At 51.7% G+C, this 16,828-nt stretch overlaps 1 protein-coding gene across 3 annotated transcripts in view; it reads right to left on the bottom strand.

The window, feature by feature from the left end:
• Positions 1-295: 295 nt before the first annotated feature.
• The window catches only part of ZC3H12D (zinc finger CCCH-type containing 12D), a 34,802-nt gene continuing 18,269 nt past the window's right edge, over positions 296-16,828 (bottom strand). For all 3 annotated transcript variants that reach the window (XM_025294415.2, XM_025294414.2, XM_025294416.2), the window contains exons 3-6: positions 11,514-11,653; positions 7,642-7,876; positions 4,525-4,631; positions 296-3,018 (exon numbers count right to left, since the gene is read on the bottom strand). In XM_025294415.2, coding sequence (XP_025150200.1) covers positions 2,228-3,018; positions 4,525-4,631; positions 7,642-7,876; positions 11,514-11,653 — 1,273 coding nt within the window. In that variant the 3' untranslated portion in view covers positions 296-2,227. The remainder of the gene's footprint in view (positions 3,019-4,524; positions 4,632-7,641; positions 7,877-11,513; positions 11,654-16,828) is intronic.

Here is a 16,828-nt window from a genome sequence, read left to right as displayed (position 1 = left end):
TGCAGGTGTCCTCGACAACAGCCTGCTGAGCATCCAGCAAAGGCCCGTCTCATCTTGGGCCTTGCTGCGTCTCCTTGAAAAGATGAATTCCAGCCCTTTCTCACCTCCCGCAAGGGATAAATAACACTGAATAACGCAGCCATAGCCCCAGCCTTCACACACAAAGTATCTAATGTGAGAAACCAGCCCCGGGCATGGGGGAGGTGGGAAGCTGCCACAAGAGAAACTGATATGCAGTTTGACAATGGAGAATCCAGGTGCGGGGGGGAAAAAATGATTTATTCTCGGAACACAATAACAGCTATGCAACTAGGAACATTTTATTCACTCCCATCCCATTCATGTTTTGTGTCACAAAGACATACCAAGACTTTGGAAAAAATTCCAAAGGGGATTACATTGAAATATGCTGTTTCTTCACATGTTTTTGTGCTTGCCTTAATCACAGTGAACCAAATAAAATAGCTTTACAGCTTACTAAAACTCAAACTTGTCCTCAAAGGAAGCAGTTTAAACAGTCCTCACTGTATATCAGCAACACAACAATTCCAAGTCAGGACATAGACCCAAGAGAGAAAAGCAGCTCTACCAGAAAGCTTGTCTTGTCAAAAAGAAAACAAAAACCACCGTGAGGGAAAACCAATTTGTCTAGAAAGACTGGGTTTTCTTCAGGACCGTGGTCTCAAAATACTAAGGTACAATTTTGTGTGTTTCCTCTTTGGAAAAAAAGAGGCGAGGAAGAGATCTGACTGAAACCACACTAAGAATCTGGTTTAAAAAGATGAAAGGGTTCTCAGGAAACACATCATCTCTGTATCTCTAAAGGCAGCATTGACCACACTGAAGGGCGCAGAAGCAGATTCTCCAGCAGACACCCTGGGAGTGCTTGCCAGTCTGCAGTCTTGCCGCGGTCTGGGAGGTGGATTTCCACTGGGAGGTGCCTCACGGTCTTCTCAGGAACAAAGCAGCCAAGATCTGTGAGTCGGACTGGTACCCCAGAGTGAATGGGTGGATGCCACCCAGAGCCCCAGAGGACACAAGGCCTGCATCCTGCCAGCACTGCCTCATCTCTATCTATTGCAAATAGGTAAGCCCTCCCCTCCCCTCCCCAAACTCAAAGCAGTAGTTAGCTAGGAGAAACAGCAATGGCTGAGGTGGCGAGAAACCTCATAGACGAGAGGCTCATCCGAGCGCTCCTCGGATCCCCCTGGAGGTTTCTGAGCAAAAGTCCTAAATCACTGGGATTGGGCTCAGCTGTGAGGTGTGGCTCAGAAGGCTTGGGCAATAGAGGGCCTGGGCTGGAAACTACCACGATGGACGGCTGGCTGAAAAACAAGGACACAGCCCTGAGTCAAGTGGGGGGTGTGTGGGTGTGAGGGCCCGGTACCAGGCGACCCGCCACACCTCCACAAACCAGCACAGCCACACCATATCAGAGTGACAAGCAGGGCCCATACATGGAAGCTAGAACTCTGGGTTCCCCTCAGAGGCTAAAAACAGCTCATATGAAAACCTCCAGATGCCAACATCTCCTCTGGCCAACTGACGACAGATTTCAAACTTGATCTGCTGCAATGAAATCCAAGGCCTTTCACCAGTTTCCCCCCTTTTGCCCATTACCCACATTGAGTTCACATGGCTGTGTGTGTGTGTGCTAAGTTGCTTCAGTCATGTCCCACTCTATGCGACCCTATGGGCCAGCCAGACTCCTCTGTCCATGGAAGCCAAGAATACATATAGCTACCAAGCACACTGGTAGCTAACAGACTTTCCTACTTAGCCTGTCTAAGTGGAGCATGCTCTGCAATTTCCCATTTCCCTCTATTTCAGGTGTCACTCATTAAATTGATCTTGTGACCAGCTTAGGGCTCCCAGTTGTAGCTAGACAAAAACAGCCAAGGAGTGCTCTGGACAAAACCTTGGGGCTGCAGTGGGCCTCCTAGTCTTCAGGCAGGAGAAATCACTCCTGCCACTTAAGGTCAACCTTATTCTGCAGGACATGGACTTGCAGCAGCAGCCCCTGTGTCATCAGTGAAGGTCATCAAGCGCCACCATGGGCACCACAAAAGGTGATGAAGCTGGCTTCCTCCAGGGAACTGACCATCTTTAAAGCAAAAGGGGCTGGCTCCACAGGGTGGGCAGGCCCAGGTGCAGGCTGATCACCACCAGCCCAGTTAGGGTACAAGACAAGACTGTGTCATCACACGCGGTGGCTTCCACTAGCTCCTCAGCGCTTCCCCACGGGCGCACTGGACCTTTGGAATCTCTGGATGAGGAGCATGAGCCTGGCCACGTCGGAGAGCTCGGGGAACAGGGCCATGATGCTGTCCACCTCGTGGGGCGGAAAGATACTGCAGAGCGCGGTGCGCGCCCGGGAGCGCGCGTCCACCTCGCCAGCTACAGCCTGGGGCGCCGGCCTCAAGGGCCCCCCGAAGGCACCGTCGTCCCAGTCCGACTCGGCCCAGGCCGAGCGACCCGGGAGCTGGCCAGCGCCTGGAGGAAGGACCCACGGGTCGCCGGGCTGCTGGCGCGGGGAGCGTCGGTCGCTCTGCGGGGCGCGGGGGCCATACTCACCCCGCAGGCCAGGCGGGCTCAGGAGGCCGGGTGGGGCTGGCAGGGACGACAAGGACCCGGGCGCCACCCAATCGGGACCGGGCGGCCCGGGTGCGAGGCCGCAGCCAGGGCCCCGAGGGGGCGCCCGGAGGAGCCCCGGGTCGTCACTCAGGAAGAGCCGCGAGAAGCTGCTTTCGAGAGTCGCCACGCCCGCCGACCGCCGCGCAGTGGGCAGGCTGCCCGTGCCGAGCTCCCGGGGGCCGGGCCGGGCGGCGGGGGCGTCCCGGGAGCCGCCCTGCTCCCCCAGGCTGGCCGCGCGCGCGCTCCCCCGCCGCTCTTCCTCGCCGCCCGCGCCCCGCCAGGCCCGTGTCTGCGCGCGGAGCTCGTCGGCCACCGCCAGCTGCGCCTGGTGCGGCCTCTCCGGGTGGTAGAACTTGCACTTGATGCCGTAGGTGCATTTCTTGCCTGGAAGGGACAGAGTGGGGGTGGGGGGAGGACCATGGTGAGACCTCGGGTGAGGACGCCCGTGGGGTCCCGGCAGCGGCCGCCCCGCGCCGCCTTTCTTGTTGGCGATTCCTGGGGGGAAGGCCCCCAGGCCTGCTGCAGCCTTACAAGGTTTGGGGCCAGAGGAGGTGGCGGGCGAGAAGTGCCCTGGGGCGCCGACAGGATGGATGCGGGCGCAGCACCCTGCTCCTCGTGGTACTGGGCGCTGCACACAGTACCCCAGCGTTACCAGCTCAAGGCAAGGTCTTGTCTGCGGACTCCATAACCAGGAACTGAGACCGAATCTCTGGGTCCAGTGACCTTCAGCCTCTACTTCCCCAGGGATCCTGTGGATCCTGCCAACCTCGGAGGTGAAGAGTAGGTGCATATGGATGGGCCTCCACTGCTCACTTGATTTCCTCCCTACCCCTACCCTGCATGTCCCCCCTCCCCCCACCCTCCGTGTCCACCCCCCCCTTCCCCCCCCCAGTCCACATCCCTTGCCCTCTTCCTTATAGACTGTTTTAACACAGGTGATCAAATAATTTATCATCCAAATCAGGGCCCTTCTGAGAGTGGAAGGGAAGACCGGCCACCAGAATGTGTCTGTGAGCACCTTAATTCTAACAAGAAATGACTTTCAGTATCACTTAAGACGTCCTAAACTTTTATAGGCACAAAGAAACCAGACCTGGGTACATTAAATAACTTGCTAAAGCAAGCTAGTGAAAGAACTGGCTAGAAGGCTGGTGTCCCTGGAGGGCTCTGGGATAGAATCCTCGATTCTTAGTGGATATCACCAACCAAAGTCTCCTACCAACCAAAGTAGGAGGGTAGGGGAGACTGTGGGGCAGGATGGGGGCACAAGGTGCCAGAGGAAGGGACTGAGAAAGGAGAGCTTGGGGGTGCACACAGACAGCAATCCTGGTTCCTGGCCGTGGCTTTGCTCTGTGGGTGACCCCTGCATCCAGCCCTCACAAGCCTTATGCAACAGGCGTCTGGGATGGCAGTTCGTCATTACAATGACAATGATTACAGCTTTCTAACTGCCATCCAGAGAGGTTCAGTTACCTCCCCAGGGTCACACAGCTGACTAAGGGCAGAACCCGGCTAACAGCCCGTGCTGCTGACCATCAAACATCTCATCAGGATGAAACTCTGGTTCTCTATTAGGCATTTGCCTAATTTTACAAATCTTAACAGGCTTATTTTTAGCAACACACTATATATCAGATACAATAACAACCTTCTCATCTGTTAGACACATTTGCCAAGACATGAATTACGGATGAATCATGCGATGTATACATGCAAAGAGAGCCTCCGTATTCTTCATCTGCTTATTAATACACATAGGACGCGGCCTATATTACCTTACATCTTTCTAGAAACATGAAATATCGGAACCCCGGCTAGAACCCATGCTGTTGACCAGCCAGCCAGCACTTCTGACCTGAACAGGGCCCACAGATGTGGGGCGCTACCCACCGTAGGGGCAGTGCTGCCAGGACGGCTCTGGGGGCTTTGGCTTCCTGCTCAGGAAGTTGCTCAAGGTGGGTCCCCGACGGCCCAGGGGGTCATCAGGAGGCATGAACCTAGAAAACAAGCATGGGGGTGGGTGACTGCAAGCCACACAGAAACTCACCGATGGCACCTGGTGGAGGGGGAGGAGAGCAGCACCAGGCCTGGCTTTGGCCTGGCCTCTCGGTTCGGGGCTCTTTCTCCCACCCAGGAGTTGCAGCGTGTTAGAGACGTGCAGCCTTTGTCCACACTGACCGGCACAGAGCTCAGCGTGGACAGCTCCCAGGACAGCGGCCCCAGGCCTCATCCAGGTGTTTCTCCTGCTGAGTCAGCAGCATCAGACTCACTCAGCAGCTCCTTGAAAAAGGCAGGCTCTGAGCCTCACAAGAGAGCTGCTTAAACAGAACCTCGGGCTGTGCGGGAATCTGCATTGTAACAGTTTCCCAGGTGGATTTTAGCCACTAACGATGAAGCAGAAGTGCACCAGGCCTCCCCGGGACTTAGCCTGAAAGCGGTTCCATGCTGTCTTCCAGTGTCCTCGATGGGTGGCTAGAGACCTCTGTGGGGCCACAAATGGCCTCTTGTTCTGTTAACTCCATTTCTCCCGTGTCACCCCACAGGTCTGAGCCTCTCAGGTGCAGGATAAAAAATTTACAGAGTCTGAAAGGCCAGTCAGCAGGTCAGAAAGGCAGAGGATACAGGTGTGGCCTGCACACAGGTGCAGCCTGGGCTCCACCCCACCCCCCGAAAACCTGGGGTCTGCGGGGGGAATGTTACTATGTCACTCTCTGACACCACCCTGCCCCCTGCCAGCCCCTTCCCTTCCCAGGCATTAAGGAAGAAGGGAACACAGCTACAGAGCCCAGAGCTCAAGGGGGAAAACATTTCTCAGAAGGAAAACTCCCTCATTTAGCACAATCCATTTTTTTTTTTTATATGTGAATATTTTCATTCCCAGGAGACACTCGAAGGTCATACAAAGGTTCCACTAGAGAGGGTGTGGATTCTAATCAGGGGCCTGTTTTTACAGACTGGCTTCCCCCTAAGAGTGGAGGGTCATGCTGGGGGTCCCACCCTGCAGACCACGTCCACCAGGCCGACCCTGAGCTGGGCGATCCCCGGCCGAGGACAGCCTCTGTGGCTGAGATCCCAGCTACACAGCTGGCTTCTCAGAGTTGGGCCCTGACCAAGAATCCAGGGAGCCACCCAGTGCAGTTATTAAAAGTTCCCTGAGGCTTCACCTCCTGCTCTTTCCCGGGCCTCACAGCCGGGAGCTGGGCCAAGACAGCCCTGTGGACATGCCCTGGGTGTGGGGAGGGCGTCCTTGCCCTCGGGCAGGCGGCAGGCTCTGCACTCTGGCAGCTGGGGACCTCCAGGCAGGCCCTGAGCGGAGGCCAGTGCGTCAAGAGGACTTGGCCTGGACCCCGAGCTGTCGCCAGGCCAGAGGCAGCCATGATCCATCAGACCTCAGTGAGGATTTTCTGGATCCCATGATGACCAGCCATGCCAGATTTCCTCCAGGGCGGAGCCAGAGAGAGGGAGCTGCCAGCCTTGTGAATGTGGACATGACTGTGGGGGTTACTGCAGGGTAGCTGCTCTGACCATCTGCCCTGGGGCTTAGGAGCTAACCTCTGCCTCCTTGACTGTGAGCCTGGGGGTAGTGGGGGCACCAGCACGCCCCTGGAGGCACATGTCCTGGCCTGACCTAAGAGTAACCACAGCCTCTATGGGGCACAGTCCTCTCTGATCCTCCAGATCAGCTAAGAGGTAAGAGTGACTAATCTGTGCATGCGTGCTGAGTCGCTTCAGTCATGTCCAGCTCTTTGCGACCATGTGGACTGCAGCCCGCCAGCCTCCTCTGTCCATGGGATTCTCCAGGCAAGAATACCGGAGTGGGTAGCCACTTCCTCCTCCAGGGGATCTTAATGATCCAGGGATAGAACCCGCGTCTCTTATGCTTCCTGCATTGGCAGGTGGGTTATTTACCACTAGCACCACCTGGGAAGCTCCTTGACTAAACCAAAGTGTGGTAAGTTCAAGGTGAAGGACGCTCAGCCCAGTGAGGTTGAGAGTTCGCACACCTCACACAGCTGGTAAATGGCAGAGCCTCAGCTTGAAGCCTCATCTGCTGCTTCCAGCTCTTTCCACCACACACACAGCCCCCCAGGCTCTGGGGTCAAGATTTGGTCTGCTGCATGCAGCGGCCATGTGGCCTCTCTGTTCCCGTCTTCCCTTCCTTAGGGCTGCAGCCAGTGACAGTCACTCACTATCTACAACTATTCCTAGCCATTGGGTGCCCACGTGTGCCAGGCTGGCTGGGGCCCGTTGCAGATAAAACACATACATGCCCTGCCCTCACAGAGCTGAGCAGCTTGTCCTCGACCACATTCTTAACAGCCAAGGAGAGAGCCAGCAATGAGGACAGAGCTGTTATTCCTGGAACAGAAATTGAGATGGAGCCAGGTCTCAGCGGCCGTGCCCTCCCCCACCTTGTCCCACCCTGTGACCACACCCACCCAGCCAGGATCCTCCCCTTGCCCCTCAACAGGACGGCCGTGGACCAGCCATCACTTCTCCCACCTTAGCTCTGCCAGGAGGCCCTTGTCCTGCATCTGCTATCTGGTCTGTACCTTGTGACCCTGACCACACCCTCCCCGTCCCACCCACCACCCTGTCTCTGGTAGGTCCGAGGTGGACCTGACCCAGGGCGGGCAGATGAAATCAATCAGATTCTCTGGAAAATGTCCACCAAGCCCTATTAAGACAGTCAGTTCCAAGATCTTAAACAGCCCCAAAGAAAAGAGGATGTTGCCCATGCCTGGACACCTGTCAGGCAACTGGGCGCTGGGTCAGCTGGATGTGGGCATGGGAACAGAAGGGTCACAGGCAGTAGGAACAAAACAGCCCCAAGGGGAAAGCTGGTCTCGAAAGAGAGGAGAACCGAGAGGCCGACAGAGATGGTGGAGGGCGGGGGGATGTCTTAGAGCCCGTGACTGAGCCCCGCGGGCCCGAGCTAGTTGGAGCGGTTTCTGCCGGTCACCGCCCCCGTCCCACGCACCCTGGGACCCCATGGGCACCACGTACCGATCGTTGACGAAGGAGAACATGAGCAGCCTCTGCTCGATGAACCACTTCCACTCAGGGTTCTCGCTCTGCAGGTCGCGGTAGTTGTCGTTGGAGACGATGACGCCGTCCAGGTCGTAGGCCACCTTCACGATGTAGCGGTCGTCATAGCACACCACGCGCTTGCCGCTCACTTTGCGGGACGGCGTGTACACCAGCACCGCCTGCCTCTCCAGCTCCTCCAGCACGTGCTGCTCTGCAGACAGCAGGGGGCACCGCATGGAGCATCTTCTCCGGGTAGGCGGACTCCCCACCCCCAGAACCAGCCTCAGACCTGAGGCAGGTCCAGCAACTCCAGGCTCCTCTCCGATGGCCCCCTCCTCCCCGCTTCTTCCCCCTCCCCCCACCTCCATCTAAGTCAAGCAGGAGACTCAAGTTCGATCCCTGGGGCAGGAAGATGCCCTGGAGAAGGAAGTGGCAATCCACTCCAGTATTCTTGCCTGGGAAATCCCAGGGACAGAGGAGCCTGGCGGGCTACAGTCTATGATTGCAAAGAGTCAGACACGACTGAGTGACTAACACTTGACACTGGGGTGCTTTGCCCCTCTCTAAACATCAAGTTTTACATTTTTAAAATAAGGAAAACAACTCCTGCACCTGCCTCACAGCATCTGTGGGGAGGCTGAACCAGTCCATGTGGGGCTGGCGAGCCCCCAAGAAACCTGGGAGGATGGATTATGTCTCAGGTGGTGCAGGCGTTACAAGGACTCTTAACAGGAGCTAAAATCTGCATACCTGGAAGGTCTACTCTGTGATCTTAGCTTCGAAGTTGGAGACGAAAGAAATTCCTTCCACATGAAACAGTTACTCCCAATGTGAAAAAATATGAGCATGTTCTTCACAAATTGTTTCTCCCCTCAAGTCTAAGTCCTTTGCTATATGATATGGTTCCCAGACTTTTCAAAAAAGTGCGTAATGCATATAATAGCACAAAAATAACTTTAAAAAAAGGTGATCATTTTGTAATGTATAAAAATACCAAATCACTATGCCGTATACCTGAAACTAATGTAATTGTGCTCAGTCATGTCTGACTCTGCGGCCCTATGGACTGTAGCCCGCCAGGCTCCTCTGTCCTTGGGATTCTCTAGGCAAAAATACTGGAGTGGGTTGCCATGCCCTCCTCCAGGGGATCTTCCTGACTCCGGGACTGAACCCATGTCTTCTGCAGTGTGGGTGGATTCTTTACCATTAGCACTACCTAGGAACCCCACTAATATAATACTGTAAGTCAATTATACTTCAATTTAAATTTATAATTAATTTGTTAAATGCCATGTATGCAGCACTCCCTTTGAGAACAGAGCACAGTTTGTGCTTTGCAGTCCCCATTGTGGCTTGAAGTTTACCTCTCCCTTCACTCCCTTTAAGATAACCCAGTTTTTAGAACTTTGTATTTATAATTCCCTTGCTCTTACTTTTTAGGATGCATACATATGTACCCTTCAAAAGGATTATTTCCAACATGATTATGAACCTCCAGACTTTACACAAATGGAGTCCTCATGCGTACATCCTATGCAATTTGTTTCTTCATTGAACAGTGTGTGGGGGAGGTCTGGCCATGTCAAGGTTGTCAGTTTTGCACAGAAGTCTCCCTGTACAGGAGACAAGGATTTCTCCAGGGTCTGTCTTAAGAAATGATATTGCTGAATTGTAGGGAAAGCTGCCTTACAAGAACAATGCTGAATCATTTTCCAAAGAAGTTATATCAAGTTACTACTCAACACAACATCTGAGATGAACTTGCCAGCACTTGACATTTGCAGGTTTTAAAATTTTTCCCGATCTATATATAGATTGGGGATAGATAGATAGGGTATAAAGTAGCCTCTTGTGGTTTTATTTTGCGTTTCTCTGGTTACTAATACAACTGAACATCTCTTCATATGTTTACTGGCCATTTGTGTTTCCCATCAAAGGCTTATTCATGCCTCAGCACATATTTCTATCTCTCCTTTCAGTCTTACTAGCCTGGAGAAGTTCCCTGTAGATTCTGGACCGTAATCCTTCATCAGGGATATGTGATGTGTGGCCTCTCCCAGTCTGAGGCTTGTTTTTTCATTCTCTTGTTTTTGTGGTATCTGCTAATGAACAGAAGTTTCTATTTTAATGTAGGCAAATTTATGACTCTTTCCCATCTCCTGACACTTCTTGTGGCTTGTTTAAAAATTCTTCCCTACCCCAAAGTGAATTCCCTACTCTTTACCCATTCTATGTTGCATAATATATATTGCACAATACTGCACAACTGTTGAAAGCCACCATCCTCCACATTCAGACCATAAAGAGTAATCTGGGATGAGTGGTCCATGATGAACACAAGTGTTCATTCCCTGGCTTCTCATAATCTCATTGAAAAAGCAGTGAAAAAGTACAGAAGGGGGAAGAGATTCATAATCACATTAAAAATCACATAAAAAAAAACCACCAGCAAAATCAAATTTTGATAAATTTTAGGAAGACAGAAAGCAGGTAGGATTATACTGATCCTATATTATAGAGGGAGCCATAACCCCCGAATGCATACAGAGGCTGAAGCAGAGGTGGAGCCTGTTCTCTGCAAAGCCCCACTTTCCAGCAGGAGTGGAGAGTGGGAAAAAGTCAGATGATTAACTGAAGGGTTACTATGGGGCAGCCCCATCCACCCTTTCCTGTCCCCGTATCTATAAGGGAAGTGAAAACGTAACTACAAAGGAGGAGGCCTTTGACCTCCTACAGTAAAACATCACCCTTGCGGCAATGCTACTTCCAGTTCCAACAGCTGCCTCCTGCCTGTTGCATGCAGGGTGCGATGAAGCAAACTCTGCTGGTCAACATAGTCAAAGGTCAGCCTTGACTTTGGGGGAGAGATCCAAATACCAGGAGAGAAAGTCTATGGAAATTGCACAGGTGTATATTTAACCAGTCTGGTTCTTTATTCACAAGTAAACATTAACAAGCAAAGGATCACCAAACTTTGGGGAAGAAGATTTAACAGCACAGAGAGAAAAAGACAAGGGAACAAAGAGAATCAGAGAAAAGAAATATGATTCATGGACCTTCAGAGAACTTTTTCAAAGCCTGTATTAGTATAGGAATATTCAAGAAGATACTATAAAACAAGAATAGCATTTTATTTAAAATAGAATCAGAAAGAGAATAAGAAGCAATTGGTAAACACTGACAGAACTGAAAACAAAACCAAAAACCTTCAGTTAAAAGACTGGAAGAAAAACTCAGTGAAACCTCCCAGGATCACTTGAGGTCAGTCATACCATTGCTAACATGGCTGAAACAACACCAATAATATCTCAGGATGGGACCTCTTCTTATAAGAAAGCCAGACAAACAAACAAAAAAAAACCTGTTTATTTAAATGACTTATTCTGTTCTTTGTAGCTTAAAATAGCTGATGTAAGAATTAAAAATAAAGAATTCCCTGGATGCCGATTTCCTTTTTTTTTTTGTTGTTAATGAAGAGATTGGACTAGATAGTCAGTGGACCAAATGGATGTCTCTTTCATTTCCTATACTCTATTAGGGGTGGGAAGCAGACCAACTTTTTCTGAAGAGTGTTAAAAGTTATAAAATAGTTATTTTCGAAACTTAATCTTTCACACTAAAAGAGTAAATACGCCCAATCGCCTGTTCAACAACTATTAGGCACCTACAACATGCCAGATGTTACACCAGGCGCTAGGGCTCTGGTCGTGCTTTCATGGAGCTTAGAGTTCAGCGAGAAGACAGACACCATCAAACAAACGGTAAGCAGACAGCCGATTGCAGCTGTGGGGAGTGCTGCGGAGGAAAGGTGAGCAGTGTGTCTTGAGAGCGCAGCCGCTCGAGCATACCTGTAATCGGGGCGTCAGACCTCGGTGGCTCTTTCCTCCAGGAGGGGACAAAAACTTTGATGTAGGTGTGTCCTCTGTCCCTGAACCAGTCCACGGCCAGCTGGATTCCCCGGCAAGAGAAGATTTCTTTATTCCCATGGCTACAATGAGAAAACAAAGGGATCTGTAGAGAAACAGGCGGGGTTTCTCAAGAGTGATTTTTCCTGGGAATAGCCTGGATGCTAGTCTCATCATCAAAGGGAATCAGGCAAATCTGCATTTTGAAAATAGGTCATTCTTTACACAAAATATATCCCTTAATCCGAACCAATTAGCTTGTGATAACATGTAGGGGGTCTCAGGCTCCTTGGGGAGTACATTCATTCCAAGGATGAAAAGACAAGTTCCTCTTATTAACTGAAGCTTATAAGGATCAAGAGAGGGTTGTCAATGTGATGGTGGGCTTCCCAAGTCCAAGTAACAAGGTCAACATGCCCCACAAATTCCACTGAAATCATCCACGCAGGTAGGAAGGAGAGAGTGGTGTGAGAGGTTGCTCAAAATCAGTCAGGGACTTGTTCTGAAGGTCTGTCTTGCTCCTAAGAGGAATAAGAAGCTGTAGGATTTTAAGACAGGGGGTGTGTGGTGGCTTGGAGGTAAAGATGCCGCCTGCCAATGCGGGAGACAAGGGTTCAATCCCTGGGTTGGGAAGATCACCAGGAGAAGGAAATGGCAACCCACTCCAGTCTTCTTGCCTGGAGAAATTCCATGGACAGAGAGCCTGGTGGGCTATAGTTTATGGGGTCACAAAGAGCTGGACACGATTTAGTGACTGAGAAACTGAGCAGGCATGCTTATGTGATGTGAGCTGATCTGATGTATGTTTCAGAGCTCCACCTGGCACCACAGAGGACAGTAAGTTGGGAGGAGCAAGAATGGAGGGTGGACAGAAGTTAAGAAGGAAATGGCACCCCACTCCAGTGTTCTTGCCTGGAGAATCCCAGGGATGGGGAAGCCTGGTGGGCTGCCATCTATGGGGTCGCACAGAGTCGGACACGACTGAAGCGACTTAGCAGCAGCAGCAGCAGTTAAGAAGCTGCCGTAGTGACTGTCAGAGCAGAACCTGATGGTGATCTGGCCCCAGCTGGTGGTGATGAAGAGGAGTGAACTTGAGCGAGAGATACTCAGGAGGTAATATCTCCAGATGCAGTGATCAGTTGGATACAGGGATGCTAGCAAAAAAGACATTGAGGAGCTTCTAGATCTCCAGCTTGTATAAGGGGAATGGAGGGCCCTGAGACAGACCCTGGTCTGGAGGAAGACAGGATTTAGAGAAAACGATCCTGCGTTTGGTTTTGGACACATGTTGAGATGGGAAGAGCCTTGGTGACCTCTAAATGGAAATATTAAATAAACAGCCAGGGTTCAGAAGAGAGGTCTGGGTGATAAAACGTGTGAATCATCTGTTTAAGTACTGGTTGGAGCCACCACGTGGAGAGAATTGCCCGATCACCTAGACAGGGAATGAGTGGCCGGGGAACTGGGCGTGGAGGAGCTCCGGAGCTCAGCAGCTGGTCACAGGTAGAGAAGGACAATCACACAAGAGACAAAAGGCATCTATCAGAAAAGAAGTGGGTAGGGGACTTCCCTGGTGTTCAGTGGTTAAGACTCCACGGTTCCAGTGCAGGAGACCCAAGTTCAGTCCCTGGTCCAGAACTAAGACCAAAAGATAAATTAAAAAATTAAAAGTAAAGAAAAGAAAGGAAGGGCGTAAAACAAAAGAGACTGCACTGTGGGAGCCCTGAGAAAGAAGCAGTCAAATGCTGCTCTGAGAAGCCAAAGCATCCCTTAAAACATCCCTCAGACTCAGTCAGTAGAGGTCAGCAGTGTTTTGCTGGAGAGGGAGACAAGGGCATGGATTTGAGATACTGAGAATGCACACTCAATGAACTCAGCCATGGATGGGCCACAGACCAGCTTAAGGCCAGATTAGCCACCCTCTGCTCACGACTTCCACCCCATTGCAATCCCTCAGCCCTTCGTCCTGGCCATGCACCTCCCTCCACTCCCACTGCAAGGCCTCTGTACCAACTATTTCCTCCACTCTTAATCCAGTCCATTCCTCCCTCTCCTTTAGCTCTCAGCTTCATCGCCACTTCCTTAGGAAAAGCAGCTCCATCAGATTCCCCTGTTACAAGTCCTCACAGCAAGGACACGTCCTTGTCCTTCCTGCACTTACCACAGCTGAACGTGCACATCTACCCATGGGATGAATCACCCACCCCCCTTTCTAGATCATGGGCTTCCCAGTGGTACTAGTGGTAAAGAACCCACTTGCCAAGGCAAGAGACATAAGAGACTCTGGTTTCATCCCCGGATCGGGAAGGTCCCCTGGAGGAGGGCATGGCAACCCACTCCAGTATCTTTGCCTGGAGAATTCCATGGACAGATGAATCTTATGGAACTCTACAGTCCAATAGGGTTGCAGAGTCGGACACAATTGAAATGATTTAGCATGCATGCATTTCTAAATCATAGGTTCCTGTTGCTGCCCATCAAAATCCCAGCACCTAGCACAATGGTGTCTGATCATTGATAAGGGTTCAATAAGAACATGTCAAAGGAATGAATGACTGAGAAGCAGGTCTTGTGAGCAGCTGGAGGAGAAGCAGTCCAGGTGCAGGGAAGGGTTGGCTGGAAGGACCCTGATGTAGGTTTGCGTGTCCAGGGGCCAAAAAGGGGACAGTGTAGCTGGAACGTGTGGAGTGAGTGAAGGGGAGGTGGGGAGGTGGGAGGGGGTGCAGCTGAGTGCTCAGAGAGCCAAGGTCCCCACTACTCTCACACCCTCTCCACATCCAAGCAAGGCCAACATATCAAATCCTCACATCTGTGCTTTCTCTGGTGCGTGGCTCCTTCTGCTGTTTTCTCAGAGAGGGTTAGGAGGGGTCCGGGTTTGTCAAGAGAAAAATGGAGTCTGGAAACGCTCATCAATAGTGTTGGAAGCTGAGCTTTGTGGAGATTCAAGAGGACTCTACACCCCAGGGACGTATCAGAAACCAGGCCTTGACCCCTAGGTCCATAGGGTCTTCCAGTTAAGGGCAATAGCCCTTTGGCCACTGAGGCTAGACTGTGAGGCTTCTGCAAACAATAGGCAGAAAAATATCAATGGGGCCTTCTGTGGAAAAAAGTAAGAGGAAGTGGAAAGCGAGTCCCTTCTGCCCCAGCAGAAACTGAAAAAAGAAAGGAGATGGAGGAAGAATGTGGAGGCCATTCACAGGGTCCTTATCCTGCACCTCCCAGGCATGCCCCACCCACTGAGCCATGAGGGGCTGAAGAGGCTGGAAACACTGGGACAGGTGTGAACAAGAGGCTGAAGGTTTATCTCTCAGCACAGCCTGGGCAAGTCACAAGCCTCTCAGAGAAATCCTGGTTTCAGCAGATGCAGCATCCCCCAGGACTGCAGGGCCGTCGTGAAGAAAAGTAGCATCTAAGTGAGCCAGAGGCAACACCCCTGGATTCCCTGCTTCCCCTGGAGGACTGTGTGTGGCCTGGGAGTGGACAAACAGGGGGTCGCAAGTGGTGCTAGCAGTAAAGAACCCACCTGCCAATGCAGAAGACATAAGGGTCACTGGTTTGATCCCCAGGTTGGGAAGATCCCCTGGAGGAGGGCATGGCAACCCACTCCAATATTCTTGCCTGGAGATTCCCATGGACAGAAGAGCCTGGCGGGCTACAGTCAATGGGGTCGCAAAGAGTCGGACACGACTGAAGTGAATTAGCACAGCACTGCACAAGGGGAGAGTACTAAAGCCAGCATGGCTCCCCCAAAGGCCAAACAGGGCCAATGTCCCTCTGTTCACCATTCCGGAAGCCCGGCCAGCCCAGTTGCTCTGCAGCAGAGTCCAGTGAGGGTCCCAGACCCCTCTCCCAGGCAGCACCAGGTCTCAGAAGCTTCCAGATGCCATTTGGGAGAGGAGCGGGAGAAGGGAGAGGAAACACGAAGCTGGAGTCGTCCAGAAGACAGAAGAGGCTGAGCCACCACACATGAGCAAGTGTGAAGCTTGCTCCTTCCTGGTTCCTAAAAGGTAGTGAAGAGATTTCATGTGTCACAGAAAATAAAGTCTATGTTCTATGCAGTTGCCGCAGTGTTATGAACATTTTATGACACCCACCCTCCTATCTTGCTCCCCAGCACAGGTATCTCTTGGCTACAGCAAAGTCTGTGCACGCATGCTCAGTCGCTTCAGTCATGTCTGACTCTTTGCAACCCCACGGACTGTAGCCCAGTATTCTCCAGGCAAGAATACTGGAGTGAGTTGCCATGCCCTCCTCCAGGGGATCTTCCCAACCCAGGGATCGAACCCATGTCTCCTGCATCTTCTTCACTGCAGGCAGGTTCTTTACCGCTGAGCCACTGGGAAGCCCTGCAGCAATGTCTACCCTCAGTCAGTTCTTAGAAAAACAAATCATTGCCACAATTCTTTAAAATTTGTTTCTATGGGATGCCATGTGGGATGTGGGAACTTAGTTCCCCGCCCAAGGATAGAACCTGTGCATTTGGGAGCGTGGAGCCTTAACCACCCGACTGTCAGAGAAGTCCCTACAGTTTTTTCCTTGGTTGCTCTCTTTTCTGTGACTACATCTATATATCTGTTCAACTGTTCAAACACCAGCTTTCCATCCCTGATGCCTTTGATGGGTGTGTGATTTGGGGAAGGGATGGGGGTAAACAGAACCCAGTCCTGTGAGGGGACAAAGATGAGAGGTGTGACCAGTTCCAGTGATTCTGGAAGGACCTCAGCCTGCAGTGGCCCCGGTTGGAGGCAGGTGGAGGGGAGGGGGTTGGAGGTTCAGGAGTTCAGGAAAAGAAGAGCTAAGGAATGGTGCCACAACGGCTTCATGCAGCAAAAACTGGCCCTCCAGCTTCTCGTACACAAGACTCCAACCAAAAATCTCCAAAGAACAGGTTAAGTCCCACCTAGGCCAGCTAGGCCAAGGCAAAAATGGAGGCGGTGCATGTCTGTCCATCAGTTCAGCCAGGACCTTCCCTGTCTCCCTTAGAAGTGCCCTCTCTTCCAGTTGGAATTCCAGGCTCGGGGAGTTCAGGGACTGGCCCTCTCTGGAATGGAGGATTTTCATTCAGGATTCATTCATTCATTCCCATTCTTGCATGGACCCTACCCCAGCTTCAAGAGCCTTCTGGTCTCTTGAAATGTGAAGATTATCTATTGTTCAGTCCTTATCATGTTTCTTTTTTTTTTTTTCCCTTAACCAACCTCAAAACCCCACCATGGCTGCCCTAGTTCTGGCCACGGAACACCCTGGGCAATGGCAGG

The sequence above is a fragment of the Bubalus bubalis genome, chromosome 10 (genome assembly GCF_019923935.1).
Source record: "Bubalus bubalis isolate 160015118507 breed Murrah chromosome 10, NDDB_SH_1, whole genome shotgun sequence".
Taxonomy (NCBI): Eukaryota; Metazoa; Chordata; class Mammalia; order Artiodactyla; family Bovidae; genus Bubalus; species Bubalus bubalis.
This window is presented reverse-complemented; position numbering and strand designations above follow the sequence as displayed.